General features: G+C 45.7%; 2 protein-coding genes across 3 annotated transcripts; one reads left to right on the top strand and one right to left on the bottom strand.

Annotated features, from left to right (window-relative positions):
- Positions 1-319: 319 nt before the first annotated feature.
- sh3bgrl (SH3 domain binding glutamate-rich protein like) lies at positions 320-10,836 on the bottom strand. The gene is made up of 4 exons (XM_041943664.1): positions 10,588-10,836; positions 3,164-3,349; positions 830-910; positions 320-438 (listed from the first exon to the last, which is right to left on the bottom strand). Exons 1-4 carry the CDS (start codon positions 10,630-10,632, stop codon positions 403-405), a joined length of 348 nt encoding a protein of 115 aa, XP_041799598.1. The 5' UTR covers positions 10,633-10,836; the 3' UTR covers positions 320-402.
- A 940-nt stretch (positions 10,837-11,776) lies between these two features.
- On the top strand, positions 11,777-15,039 carry LOC121611230 (non-histone chromosomal protein HMG-14A-like). Of its 2 annotated transcripts, none has more exons than XM_041943665.1 (6): positions 11,777-11,932; positions 12,890-12,922; positions 13,098-13,127; positions 13,749-13,811; positions 13,915-14,034; positions 14,125-15,039. In XM_041943665.1, the coding sequence occupies exons 1-6, from the start codon at positions 11,918-11,920 to the stop codon at positions 14,170-14,172; spliced, it is 309 nt and encodes a 102-aa protein (XP_041799599.1). In that variant the 5' UTR covers positions 11,777-11,917; the 3' UTR covers positions 14,173-15,039. The 2 variants fall into 2 exon arrangements, with proteins under 2 accessions (XP_041799599.1, XP_041799600.1); XM_041943666.1 differs by having other exon boundaries at positions 11,780-11,932; positions 13,764-13,811.
- The last annotated feature ends 282 nt before the right edge of the window (positions 15,040-15,321 follow it).

Raw genomic sequence — 15,321 nt, 5'->3', positions numbered from 1 at the left:
TGGATGACCTAATGATGAATCTGTGTTGCAATTTACAGAGTGTGTGCATTTTGTTGTGTCTGATGATGTGTTCTCAGACTGGATGCTACACGTTCATGCTTATGGTTTGATTGACACGTCATTAGGGCAACAGGCTTAGCAGGCTGAGGTTAACGGGAGGAAGCAGAGCTGTTTGTAGATACCCATAATGCTTTGCTTTAGTACCTCCCTTCACTGCAGCTGACAAGGCACAGCTGAACACAGATTAATAATTAAAAAAACACACACACACACTGAAAAACATATTTTTAAGCTGAGTGAAATGTTGCTTCGTTTTTTCCTGGATCAGTTCCAGGTCAGTCTGGGTCCAGGTCTGGGTTTAGGACTAGGCCTGAGGTCTCAGGTAGAAACGATGTAAAGCTGCTACTGCTGTGCATTCTTCGCTAGAGCCTCGGCCTCCTGGAGGGAGACAGAAAGGGGAGAGCAGGAGAGGGAGAGTGTGTTATATTAAAATGGAGGATATTGGTTTATATATCCTCTGCCACAGCACACAGGAAAACCCCTCTGTTTCCATGGTAACTGGCACACCTCCCTGCAGTTCCTGTTGTGGCAGAGAGGAGGCACCAGCGTGTCGGAGGGAGAGGAAAAGGAGAAGAGGCCTGTTTGGGTGTGAGGATATCATGAACAGATGTATTATGTAATATGTGTGTTTTCTGTATGGAAATCACACTGTGAGGATAAATATATATTTAGGCACATAAGACGGCGTTACAGGGAAAACGGTTACGCTGTTGGACTGCAGTTCAAAGACAGGACAGCAATCGGTGCGTGTTTGTGTTCACAAGCCTACCTTGGAGCCTGGGGGAGCAGTCAGACCCAGAAATGCATAAACAGCGTTGTCCTCTCTGGCATCGAAGAAGGCCTCGTAGTTCTGAGAAAGAGGGGGACACAGAGAGAAGTTCAGATGCAGATCGATCAGAGGACGAGCTCGCCTAAATCTGAACTCGCCTGGGGGCGACAACCTGGGCGGCAATACCACACGGAGACCTCTTTGTGAGAGGGTTTTGTTATTTGTCCAGGGACAGGCCTCGGCAGTCAATCTGATAGGAGGGTATTGTCTTTGGGAATGTAACCCTGAGTAAACAAGCTAACACAGTCGTCCATTTACTGCAGTCTCCCCTATTCTGGTTCCCTCACTCCTTCTCATTCCTTTGTTTTCCCTCATTTCTCTCCCACACACACATACCGGTGCACACACAAACAGCTGCAAGTATCCTGGGAAATGCTGCTCTCTTTGTCCGTGACATTCAATACAGCCCATCCTGCGTGTGCAACTTCACTTCCAGCCGTCCATTAGCTGCTCAGCATGACACCTCAGTGCACCCAGGCTAAAGGTCTTTCTAATGGGAGTAAATTAGCATCTGCTAACACCGGGCGGAAGGCTGGGGTACATGGCAGAGTATATCTGAGCAGGGCTGCAATACAGGATTTAAAAAATACTGCAACCCCACCCCTCAATTACATCTTTGAATAGCTGCCCCCAAAAAACGACTGCAGGATTGCACTGACTTTCTGTCTAGAGTTAGATAAGAAGTTTAATACCAGTCTTATTTTGTCTGTTAAATATTAAGCCAGAACAAGGTGACGGTTAACTTAAGCTAAGTTAAATACAAAGTTAAGCATAAAGATTGGAAGCAGGGGGGGACAGCTTTCCTGCTTCTGATCAAAAAAGCCTACCAGCACCTCTGAAGCTCACTGATTAACACTTTATATCATGCCTGCTTAATTAACGTGAAAACTGGAGAGTTGCAGTGTTACCAGGCATTGTGTGCCTCCTGTGGACTTTGGTTTTTGTTCAGGCGAAACAAGCAGGATGCAGTGTGAGCTGTAGTTGGATTTTGTCACCTTTGGACAGAGCCAGGCTAACCGTTTCCCTCTGTTTCCAGTCTTTATGCTAAGCTAAGCTAAGCTAACCAGCTTCTGGCCCCAGTTTGATGTTTAATGAATAGGTACAAAGGTGGTATCGATTTTCCCATTTAATTCTCAGCTTAGTCTCCGTTCCCAAATGTTGAGCTGTTCCTCTAAATGCTGCCAGGATGAAGGTATGGCAGAAAAATTCAAAATCACTTATATTTCAATTTAATTAAATACTACTGGAAATATAAAGCAGACACAATTCTGCTCCTAGGTTGCAAAATGTAGATAAATATACTTCCATATTTCTATTCTATGCTTCAGTGCCTTTTTATTGTGCAGAAACCTCACTTTTCCCTGCACACTTCAGGTTGCGGTTACAACTGTGAGACACAGCTGAGGTGCGAGCCTGCACAGAGCTGGTGCTGTGTGCTTGAAATCTGTTCTCCTGTAGAACAATGTTCTCCTCCTGGTAGGAGTGTGTTTCCTATAGTGCCTCCCACCGCCTGGTTGGGGTTAAGCTTGGGTGCAGGCTAAAGGGGAAACACGGACCAATGGGAAACAGACTTCGACACAACACCTGAGAGCAGTGTGACATGTGCAAGTAGGAAAAAAACGCTTCTAATATAGCTTGTCAGTAAAATTATTGTCAAAAGCAATCAGAAGATGATCTGACATTGCCATAGAGACCAGGTTATTCTGAGGCTAAAGTAGACAGGATTATTGTTACAGACCATAACTTAACCATAACGCTTGTTGTACTTCTGCAGTTATTTTGGTGAAAGTAATGCAAAAGTAGTGTAATCAGTAACACATTACTCCACACAGACAGCAATCCCGTGAAGTAAGATTATTTGTAAATTAAAGTAACTAGTTATATGTAATGTATCACATTTTGAAAGTAACTAAATACAACAATTAGCACTCTGCTTTGTGAATTCAATGTTCACTCTGCTTTTGGCTCCATTTATGTCTCCACCACCTCCTGAAGGACACACATCTGGCTCTTTGGCTGCTAAATGCTCCACCATCTTCGTGTTAGCTACGTCTGTACGTAAATTTATCAGAGTTTCAGAGTTTTTTGCTGAAAATATGATGCCTTTCACATTAAGCGTAGTCTGATCTGTTGTTCGTGCAGCTTTAACCACAGACTAAAAACCCACCGTGCATGACTTGTGTGCACTTAAGCTGCAGCTATGGGACCAAACACAGCAGTGCTGTACCTGAACAATCACATGGCTCAGAGCGTCTGTGTGCATGCGTGCCTCACCCCGCAGTATTTGCTTTCGTTAAATATCTGTGGCGGGAGAGGGTTCCCCGTGGCCGGCCTGGACTCCTCCGGAACGTTCTCTCTCATCCACTTCCTGTTGGCCTCGTTGGCCGCGATGTCACACTCCTCGAATTCGATCTTATTGGCCGCCAGGAAGCCCATCACGTCCTGCTGCTGCTTTTTAATCTGCGTGCGTGGAGATGAGAGAGGACGACAGAGGGGAAGTTGTCAGTCAGACATGTGCTAACTTCAGCCTTATGAGGAAACATAAGGGCCTCGGTTCACCATACTGCCATCAGTCTGCTCCAAGAATAAGGACACTCTCTCTCTGCCGTGAGAAATGACACTACAGAGATCTGTTCTGTTACTAAGTTACCGCTCATTTGCTCACAACTGAATGAAGCGATACAAGAGAATTGGAGAATCAGGCAAGGCTGCAGGGACCGATTGTGTTTTATCGGCTTGAAAGATGCCAGATAGTGAAGAGGACTCCCAAGACTGGACTCCCAGCCTCCTTACACTTTAACAGGAAAATTCACATCATTTCACATCATGGGACCATTTCACGTGTATCTGTAAGGTGTCGCATACTTTGAGTTTGACTGACTGTCAAATTAGACGAGAATGTGAGCAAAGGACTGTGATGGCAGTCCCCACGTGACAGCTGCTCTCTGTTCTCACTATCTGGGAATTTTATGCAGATGTGATTATTTTTAAAAGGCTGTTCTGCTACATTGGCACAAAACCAGATTTCACACTTTTCCACCATGCTTGATGCACAACCACGAGCTTTTCATCTGAGAGGAGGAAAATAACCAACTGTACAACCCAACAGGAAGAAAAAGTGTGTGAAGAATGACACAGTGACTTTTGGCAGGCTCTTTTTCAGAGTGCACTACCAGGAGTGTCCTGAAGCTGTTCTGTCTCAAATACAGTCACACAGAGCAAGAGAATAATAAAGCTACAGAGAGGATAGAAGTGTGTGCTTGTCTGGATCTGTGCTTCCTGTTTCTGCCTCTATCTAGATGGAAGTGTACGTGTGTGTATGTGTGCGTGTGTATGTGTGTGATTAGCGTATGAAATTGTGGTCCAATGAGGTCTCAGTGGGCGTGTGTCAGAGGGAGGATGGCCCTAGAAGGCCAGACGGAAACAAAAGCTCCTCTGGGACTCGAGAGGAGGTAACTGGTCAAACACGAGCCAAATAAGGCCTGCAGTCTGGAGACACACACACACACACACACGTCCAGGCTCAGCTGCACACACACACATGCACACTCACACACCTAAAATCAAACTAAGTCAACTTCATGGTAAAACCACTACAAGGCTGTACAGACGATTATCAGTGCATGGTCTCCCTGTCAGTCCAGACACCTCTGTGTGAGGGCTCCTCCCAGCTTTACGATGTGCCGATGAGACAGGTGGATTATTTAACAGCCATCTGCTGGAACAACACTGAGGCATGGAGACGAGGGAGCTGACAATGCTGGCAGATTAGCCGCGGTACAGTTCAAATCATTTAATGGCAGTTGCGTGCCCGAGGCCAAAGTCCTAAAACCCCACCTGCTCTGGAAACCAGCGCGGGACGACGCAACGGAGTGGAACACCATGAGCTCAAACTCTAACTCAGTCAGCGTCTAAACACAGACGGTCCTCTGTCTGCCTACTCTTTCTCCCTTTGGACTGACGTTAGCACACATTAAGCTGGTACTCTCATCCAAAACTATAATAAACTAACGTTATCCTGAACTGCCAAAACGGCACATTAAACGCAATGATCCACTTTCCCCTCTTTCCTCCTTTCTTTTGGTGCACTCTGCCCATTCAAGGCTGCATTGTACTGTTGCCAAGCAAAATTAATTTGTAGGGCAAACTGGCCACATGCCATCTGCCCCCAACTCTAATTGCACAGTGACAGTTCCCAGCTTTGCCTCCTTTAGCCCTTTGCATTGCTCCCTAGTGTCTCGAGTGGAGCTCCTGGTGATTTTAATGTGGAAGAAAACAGGCTGACCCTGGTTTTGGGTGTGGTAATAAACAACTACTGCTCTCCTGATGCCTCGTATTATTCACTCCTTATCTATTTCTCTGGAATGCTAGAAAGTTACTCCTCAGTCCTTCGCAGAAAGACGAGAGAGTGAGAGAGATGAGCCTGTGTCAGGCCTGCAGGCTTCAGGTTTTGAGTTCTTTCACAACACCTAAATAACTTTCTGTGGTATGCAAATATGAACTGACGCTGAGCTGAACTAAATGCAAAAGCAGGACAGTCTCTCTGCTGTTTGTCTTTATCGAGACGTGGATCAGACAGTAGCTCGTAGGTGGTTTTATCTGTGCTATCTACATGGCTTTATGAACGACAGCACTGGTCAGCCAGTCCACCATTATGGAAATATCTCAAAAACGATTTCATATATTGCCATGAAGTTTAGACCAGACATTGTGGCCCACAGACAATGAGAAAGAGGATCCTGCTGACTGATGTTTCCCTGATATTTCCTCTAGCAGTGAACATTTTTGTTTTATAGCGAAATGAAAAGCAATTGGATGAGTTGTCATAGGATTTGTCCAGACATTCATTGTCTCCAGAGAAGATCCCCTGACCTTTTCTATGGTGCCATCAGCACGTCAAAGTTTTTACTTATCCTGTGAAATATCTCAAGGTCTACTGGGTGGAATGGCACCAGATCTAGTGAAGACATCCTTCGTTCCCAGATGATGCACCCTGATGAATCTAGTGACTTTTCCTGCGTTGCCACCATGAGGTTGACATTCCTGGCTTTGGGTGAAATGTCTCAACATTAAATGGACTGACATGACATTGAGTACAAATGTTAATGTCCTCCTCAGGATGAACTGTAATAAATGTGATCATCCTCAGACTACCTCCTCTAGCGCCATCACCAGGTCAAGTTTGGTTTATTAACAAACACCTAATGACACTCCCATCAACCTCAGCTGTACTTTGTGTTTAGCACTAATTAGCAAATTCTAGCACACCATAGTACAATCTAAGAGTTAACATGGAAAACTTTATACCTGCTAAATATCAACATGTTGGCATTGTTATTTTGAGCATGTTAGCACTTAGCTCACAGCACCACTGCACAGCCCCGCAGAACTGCTAGCATGGCTGTAGACTCTACGTCTTCAGTCATGAATTAGGATCATGAAAATGTTGCCACACAAATTGTTACTCGGATTAAAGTTTACTAAACTGATTTCAAATGCTTACTTCTGGTTTGAGTAGACTGATAACAGCACAAAACAAACACTTGCAAACACTATTTGACACTGGTCTGTTTTTTTTTACCGCACTGGCACTCTACTTATGTGTTAGCACATTCCCAAGATGCTTCATGCACACAAGAACTGCAGCAATCATTCGGCGATTCAGCTTGAGCACAAACGTGAGTCTGAAATGACTGCATCTGGATAAACATGCAACAATATGAGGTCATCACCATGCTAAAAAGTTTATCTAATTCATTTTCAAAATTCAATTATGAACATTTAATTTTGGAAGTGATCTGAGGTTTAAAGGGCATGTTGAAGTGAAACATATCTAATGTTGCATGGATCATTCTTTTGATTCAAAACAGAACCTAAGATTCAATACTATCATCATCATCATCATGTGAGAGCTGTGGCGGGGCAATGAGACCAGATCCAGGGCTGATCAATCCCTGGAAAAGGGCTGAACTCTGGCAACAGCTGACAGACAATGGCAGGCATTGATCGGGTGAACTGTATCCACAGCACAGGCTTGGATCAATATGGTGGAGGCTGATTCAATCAGCTGTGTCAAATCGGGGTTGGGGTCAATTCATGTTCAATTCACTCAGACGAAGAGGAAAAGACATTTAAACTGAATTTGTTCAAAGGTCTTCGTAGATAAGACTAAATGACCTTTTTAATGGCTCAGGGGTCCAACATTTGAATGCGGGAAACTCCAGTCTGGACAGAAGGAAACATGAATCAAGCCCAGCACTGTGTGTTTATGATAACAACGCTGGGATAAGCGTTTTGTCTTGATTAGATCAGGTCTGATTTGTGCTGAAAACAGACGCTCACTGGCATTTTAGCAGCAACAGTAGCCTCCACCCAATCCTGAGCTCAGTCAGCATTACAACATTATTACAAAAGAGCCTTACGCTGCTGCTCTGGCTGTGTGCCCTCACTGCTGCCTGAAGGTGAAACAACAGCAAATGGGCAAAAAAAAAAAGAGGACCTGTTGTACAAACTCACTGACTGAATGGAACAGCCATCCAACTCCAGCCTGACCTACAGACCCTGGTGTCAAAGCTGCAGTGGAAGAAGAGCAGTCAGAGATGCAGAGAGCACAAGCTTTGGACATGCATTATGCAATATGCTGCACACGTTGAATATTCCCAAGATGTTGTGATTCTTAGTACATTCATTGTGGCAGTGAGGAAATTGTACAATGGTGTGGCTGCAGTGCATAAAGGGAAATGAGGCAGTAAAAGTGCTGTGGTGCTGGTCAGTGTTTCTGGCTCTTTCCACAAAGTCCTTTCAGCTGGCCTAGCACTGCACAGCCTCATACATTGCTACAGGTGTATGTATGTATTTACATGTGTATTTGGTAATCAAATTTGACCTCCATGTAACCTAAGAACCAGGTAAATCAAGAACAGGTGGTACTATCTTCTCAAAGATACCGCACGTACAAACATCACAATGCGTTTATGGCCCGGGTTGATATGAGGATATGGCTTTGTAGCATGACCTAATCTTTGCAAAGCAACTGACGGTAACACTAGAGGTCTCTCTGGAGAATTCACAGCCAGTCACAACACCATTTCTTCAGGTGACTCAAACACTCTGCTTCTCATTACTGCCTGGAAATATGATGATGTCAGCCCTCATGCAGGACTAGCACAGGTCAGGGGGTCACAGGGGGGAACTCAGCTGGCAATCAGCGCACTGCTCAGGAACTCTAACCCACACTAACTGTGGCAGGAAGCAGACCTGAAAAAAGCCTTTCTTAAATCTTACTATGTTACTTTTTATGTCAGAAAGTTGTTGATTCCACACAATTACATGTGAGACTGTAGTTTGTGGTGTTTTGCTGAAAAGCATTCAATTATAAGGCGCAACATGTTATAATGTTCCTAATACTACAGCATCAACGGCTTCACAAAGATAATATTTATTCCACGACTGTTACTGGACTGCAATGAATATACACTTGCAGGTATAGAGCAAGAGCCAATGGGCACACACACCCAACCTAATCTATTCACCAATCACGCAGACGGGAACAATCATGTTGACACAGCTCACCTCAGTTCTTCATTATCTGTCACTTCTATAGAACACTTCTCTCTAACTGACCTTTCTGCATTATTACACATCTTTGGTCAGCCTGCTGTGGTTGTCTTACATTAGAAAATGAAGACTTCAGTCCATTAAACCTGATGCTTGTTGAGATGTTTACCAGCCTTGGCGCTACATGGAACCATGTCTGATAACTTTGGGATCAGATTTTGCATGAAAGCATAGGCGCTGAGAGTTAAAATGTGCTCTAACATGAGAACAGAACTTAGTGTCTTTAGGAAATACATCCGCCTGAATACTGCTGGCTATTGCAGCCTGTCGAGTGCTGAATCTGATACATCCCTCTGGCTAATTCTACATTGTCTCTCTCATTGACCTGCAATTTTTTTGTCATGTGGAGTAAAACATTGTTTTTGAAATACTCCTACTTGTCTCCCCGTTTTGGCTGTTGCTCCATTCACATGCTGAACTCGATTGGAGTGATTAATGGAGCAGCAGACACCGCTGGAGAGTGGAATGCAATCGCATTGTTTGGTAGTCACTGATGCAATCAAACTGCAAGCTTGGTGAGGGCAGAGGGTTTCAACCACAAATTGCCAGTTGGCAGCATTTTACTGGTCTGTCTGTTTTACTGGTGTTACATTAAAGATAGACACGACATAAAGAGAGATTCTAACATAAATACTGTATAAATCAGACATGGAGCAGGTCCTGTAAGCTCCGTAGTGTGACAGCACTACTGTTTATGGCACTTTACTCAGTAACACAGCTGCTTTTCTTCCAACTCTACAGCAGATGTAGAATGGAGACGATAATGTGAGTCTAAGTGTGCCAATGCAACATTTAAGAGGGCATAAGCATGTCCACTTCAAGCAGACTCTACTGAAGACAGATCAATGAGAGGTAATGCACTTTCCCAGACAGCCTCCAGCAAACTGATGGACTGAACTCGGGCCGCTCTGACTTTACAGGGAGCTCCCGTCCTGCAAGACTGCTGCAGAGCTTTTGCAAATGTCATTTACTGTAAGGGCAATAAAGTCACTCGGCCTTTGTCCAACTGAAAAGGGACTCTGGACGTGATCACTTCCTCTGTGTGTGAGCTATGATAAGGAGCTGCTCTGCGAGGGTAAATCATCCTCAAGGCCATCCGAACCTCATGGAATGACGAGGCACTTTAATTTCTGCAGTGCAAATATGTTTCTTACTGCTTGACTACATTTACTGGCTGCTATTTTCTGTGCCACTTCCATCAGAACACGTTCAAATTTGGACTATTGAGCATTTGAGTATATATCTGGACCATGACCAAACCATCTTTAAAGCATTGATCTCGCTTAAAGTCTTGCAGTAGCCGATCTGAAAGCTAAATATATTTGATTCTGAGAATAGTGCATTATAGCCAGAAATCAAGCTTTAGGGCACTTTGACTGTAGAAATGTGTACGTCCAAGCAAATCCAGACCTACAACAAGCCCTAAACAGAGAATAAGTGTTCCTGGGCTGCAGCTGCAGGTCTAAAAGGGGCCCTGGAGAATTGCATCACCATCATTCCTCTCCATTCTGGAAGAAACTGGCAAGAGTAAAGCTGAAGGTCCTCTTGGCCGCAGGACAGTGAAGGCAACACTCAAGACTCTTACTTTCTACACAGAGCAAGTCAGATCTGTCCCCCTATCAAACACACAGACTGTGAACCACCCTATCCGGGCATCAGGTGACAGAACAGACCATTTTCATTGCACTTCTGGGTTTTTGCTGCATGCCTTTCTCCTCGCTCAGCCACATTTCAGCTGCAAAAACACCAAACCGTCACATCAGGAAACACTGTGACAAACCACAGCTGACAGAGAAGGGTGCCCTGCTCAAACTTCCTCTCTGCCTCCTCCTTTCTGTGACACAATAAAAGAATGCAAAGAGAGAGAGGACAAGAGGCTGAGGGTCCCCATCTGGGTCCAAAGTCTCGAGGAGGACAGAGCATCAGTCAGACCACTCCGGACCGAGAGGATGACTGGACATCACTTTGAGAGTTCAGTAAAAGTTCAGCCGCCCTTCTTTTGCCTGACGAGCGCTGGATGCTGCAAATGAACCCGGCTCAGAGCTCGCATATAAAAGCCCCGGCGCTCTCTTATCTCTTACCGAAGTGGATCCAGAGGACGATGCTATGTACACTTTGATCACCATGGTTGAATCCCTGGTGCTGACACTGGTCCGGTAAGCCGCGGTCGGTCGCCGTGCTCCTCGCAGACACTTTGCAGGCGGACTGCGAGACAGAACACAACAACAACAACAACAAGAGCAAGAACAACAACAACAAAGTTCCCCGGCTGAGATGCTGCGCGTCTGTCGAAGGCAGCGCACACTATCTGCGCAAATGCTCTCAGCGCTGGATGGAGCTTTGCATTCCTCCTCCGCCTCTACTCTTCCTCCCCGCCCCTCCTCGTCTTTCTCCCCCCACCCTCCCCCTCTCTCTCTCTCCCCCCCTGTGTCGAGCGGGAGCACACACTCGCAGACACGTACGCGCGCGCACAGGGAGGCTGCAGGCCTATCAGGACGGCAAGACAACAGGGTTATACTGTCTGAATATTTCAGCATCGACCCCATTGTCTGCAAGCCAGACGTGGGCTGTTGTTGCTTTAACGTCGCCGGTGTGCACCGCGGCAGGTGTTCTGGTAAATGCGGGTTTGATAAGCGATTGGTTGAGGGAGGGTGGATTTAAGAAATAAATAAAAATCCGCTGTGATTTTGAACACTTGGGCGCTTTTGTGCAACAGCACAGGCGCTGAAGCGCCGTCTTGTGCAGCCTCAACATTACACGGGCTTCGTGGGCCCCCTGCAGGCGTCTGGGGCAGGCGACGCAAGGCTTTTTCCCCTGAAACGAATTTAGGAAAGCCGACTGACAAACAAAAAAAAAATGTGTCGGAGAGGAGTGGGCGCCATATTGGACTCAGAGACGAAGTGAATTTGCGGTGAAATTTCTCCTCGCTGGCGGCTGCAGATGTGAGCCCGGGCTTCTAGACGAGCCAGCGAGGATGCACGGCTTTGCGCGGGGGCATGTCTCCTGCCGCCGGGGCCTGCACGGCGGTGCGTGCAGGTCAGCCGCGCGGCCTCTGGCTCACTGTAATTAAACACACTTGTATCGGGGCAACACGTCCTCGGATGCAACCCTTTCATTCTTGCAGGCTTCCTCCCATCTCCCTACAAGAAGCCATTCGCGCAGACCTCAGATCATCACCGGCTCCAAAATTCCAAGTGTTCTGCAGCCCCGAATGGCGTCACCTGATTGGCCGAGGGCCTATCCATCATGCCTTTAGCCGCACCCCTCCCCCCATTCAACCACTCTCCTCTCTGTTCCAGTGTGTTTACTACACTGCCGAGCATAAGGGAGACACTCGTCTTCACATGCACTGAACCCACTAAGAAAAACAGTTTTTAGTTGTATTTGTAAGAAAACCTCCAAGAGATCAACATGCCCAAGAGAAAGGTACGTATTCTGGAGATAAAAAAAATAGTTTGAAGGGGATATCAGCTATTAATGCAATGCAAACGATTGTGAAGACATCCCTCTGAGACATTACTTAATTATAACGTTATGTATAGTCGGTATTTATCGCTGGTAATTTTTGCCTATTTTCTAGATATAATGTACATTTTTTATGTGTTAGAATGAATATTTTCCTGCTCGGACACGGCCTATAAAACGCGTTTTCTTCCGAGAGCCGCTGTCCTTTGGAGAGTCAGAAGTCTCTTTCGGTCTCCATGCAGTTAAAGCACAAGCAGCAGCCATGCTTTGCAGCTCTTGTCCACCTTCGTCGCCGACCTACCGAGAACAAACGCTTCACTTATCGCCATTTCGCCGCCAAACCGGCCAAAAATGCCACTAGAAAATGCTTTAGTGCCTTTACTTTGCATTTTGGCCGTAAAAGCGTACATTCGCCGCGGCGTTTCGATAAAAATGTATATTTTCTCTCTTTGTTCATAGTCCCAAATGGCTGCGATGGCGTGGCTCCGCCGCCAGGTGGAGCCCGCGAGCCGCGGCAGGTCCCTCCCCCTTCTCAAAGACTCCCGCGCCAGCTTTCAAATCTGAGCTTCATGCATTGAATGAGAGAAAGAGATGGGGGAGTGAAAGGGACAAGCAGGGCCCGGGCCCTCAGAATATGGCTCCAGAGGCCCACATGGCTGAGCCCTCACAGCCCATTACTGAAAGCGTGCAGTAGCCCGACATTTCTGGCCTGTAGTCCTTTAAAATGGCCTGTATTTGAAATAAATTTTTGTTTTCACGTGAAGCTAAAAAGTTTTTTCAGCAGGTGTGTAATTATGTGTAATATGGCCCTGGAGCATTTAGCCACTGCTTCCTGTTCGTATAAACACCATCTAAACTTTCAGAAGTGTCATATTTATTTTTTTCCCCATTTTAACTCGTTATATTTCTGTCTTTCAGCCTCACGGAACAGAAGGAGGAGAAAAGGAGGAGGTAAGCGGGGCCACGTTCAGCAGCGCCTCACACATGTGATTAAAATGACATTTCAATCAGTAGTGGGACACGTGGGGGAGAAAGTACTTAAGTGTTGAAATTAAAGGTGTGTTTCCAGAATTCAGTCCCGATCAGAGCGAACGCCCCCCCGATAACACTCTTTGTTCTGTTTCAGCCTCAGAGGAGATCGGCCCGGTTATCGGCGGTAAGAAGACGCACATACGAACTCAGCCAGCTCATTCACATCGACAGATTTAGATTAAAAAGACATGGCAGGGTGTTTAAAAGTAGTTCCACACATGCAGCAAGCCAGGTTAAGCAATACTTTGCTTTTAGAGGAGCAAAAACAGGTTGAGGAGTAGATTTTCTTTTTATCAAATACTTTAGTTTGCTTCCTGACAATACTAAACCTCAAAACCTTCTTTTTTTGACATTGTTAAACTTAAGAATGAGTTAAGTTCATTTAAGTAGTGAATTAGGCCGTAATTAAGTTGACAGACATGCCTTAAAGCTAATATAATGCCTTATTACATGACTGAAACAGCATTCAGAACAGTTTTTGCATTAAAAAGTGCAGAGCTGGAACAATACATACTTAATACCAACAGCAGGCATAGCAGAGGCTCTTAATATTCCTAAAAAAAGCTGGTTAGGGGCAGACATGTTGATGTTATAAACCCTCAGATGATGTCTGCGTTAGAAGAAGCTTCCTCATAGGGAACATTTTGGAGTTTGATTCTTGGTTGTCCATTAAAATGTGTCTTCCAGTGCGTTCAGAAAGGTGACACGTTAGCATAGAGAGTAGTGTTGTATTCAAATGCAGCAGTCTGTCCTTTCACAGAAACCGGTCCAACCCAAGCCGGAACCAAAGGCCAAGAAGGCAGCGAAGGTAAGACAGCGACAGTCCGTGAACTCGCATCCCAAAGCGGAAGCCGCGGGCCTCGAGCGCACGTTCAGCTCGCTGACCGCCTGTTTTGTGGCCCCCCCTGCAGAAAGAAAAGGCTGTGAATGACAAGAAGGAGGACAAGAAGACCAAGAAGGCGAAGGAGAACGCAGAGGCAGAGGCAAACGAGGAAAACCACTCTGAGAACGGAGAGGCCAAGACCAACGAGGTGGGTAGACCGGCGGAGCGGCACTTTGAGGCTTCAGGCGCGCGGCGCCGGATCGAGTCTTGACCTTGACCCGTCTGCTTTGACCCGCAGGTGGAGGCGGCCCCCGAGGAGGCCAAGGAGGAGGCCAAGTCCGAGTAGCACCACTGCCCAAGCTTCCTCCTCCTCCTCTACGATCCCTCTCCCCCCCCTGAACCCCCCAGCCAGCCAGCCAGCCCCCCCAAGTCTCTCACATGGTTTCCCTCCAAGGCGTATTGTTAACAGAGGAATATTTTTATCAATGATTTTATAAGTATCCGTACAGATTTTTAGCACAAAAAGCAAAGCTGATTATGGAGCGCCTTGCAGATTTGCAGTGGTCATATCAAGTGTCTGCAAGCAAGATGAACACACTAAAATCTTTTTTAAATGGCATTTCATGATTGTTGAAGGCTTGTGTGGTGTAGAAAGTGCGTCCCTGCCGGATTGGCTATGTTGTGAGTTGTGTACTCCTGTGTTTTTCCCTCCTTCCCCGCTCTTCTCCCTTCCCGCCCTCCTCCTCCCCTCTTCTTCCTCCACAGATTAGACCTTCCTCCCCCCGACAGTTCAACCTTTATCCATGTTTTATTAACGGTTCAGCCATGTTAATGTGGGTGATTCTTTTAGACCTCTAAATGTGCAGTGAGTTCCCTTTTGCTTCTGTCTCTTGTTTTTTTTTTTTTTTTCCATTGAAATCGTGTTTTAAAAAAAAAAAAAGCGTGTTGAAGTGTGTTGTCCACATAAGAAAGAGGAAGATGAACATGTGAAACATTCCGGGAACAGCGATTGCCTCCGACCTGTCTCCTAGACGACCCTGCGTGTACAACAGCTCCTGCTCCATCCACGCTGTCATGTCGGCTTTTCTAAACACTCTGGTTTTTTTAAAACGACTGAATTTGGAAACCTTCTCTGACAAATGCAGGTGTCTGGTCCCTCTCTTATGTTCTGAAATTCTCTTAATAAAAAGAAGTCCTGGGAATTTTCCTCGAATCGGTGTCTCGTGTTTGTTTCTTGCAGAGATAAAGTGAGAGCTTCCACGTTAACACCTTAATATTCCATAAAAAAGAGCTTTTCTGTGAACTTTGTAAGCATACATCTACAAGTGCAGGCAACTTCAGTAGCAGCTTGAATGTGCAGCCTTAAATCCCACTTTAATTTTGTCAGTAAATGCAACACTGATGCAAACGACAAGTTAAATCTATATTCAATCCTGTAATCTAGTTCTAGTAAATTCTCTGTTCTTTACCGCATATGAGAGCTGTTCTGTGTTTA

This window comes from Chelmon rostratus, chromosome 9 (genome assembly GCF_017976325.1).
Source record: "Chelmon rostratus isolate fCheRos1 chromosome 9, fCheRos1.pri, whole genome shotgun sequence".
NCBI classification, from domain to species: Eukaryota; Metazoa; Chordata; class Actinopteri; order Chaetodontiformes; family Chaetodontidae; genus Chelmon; species Chelmon rostratus.
This window is presented reverse-complemented; position numbering and strand designations above follow the sequence as displayed.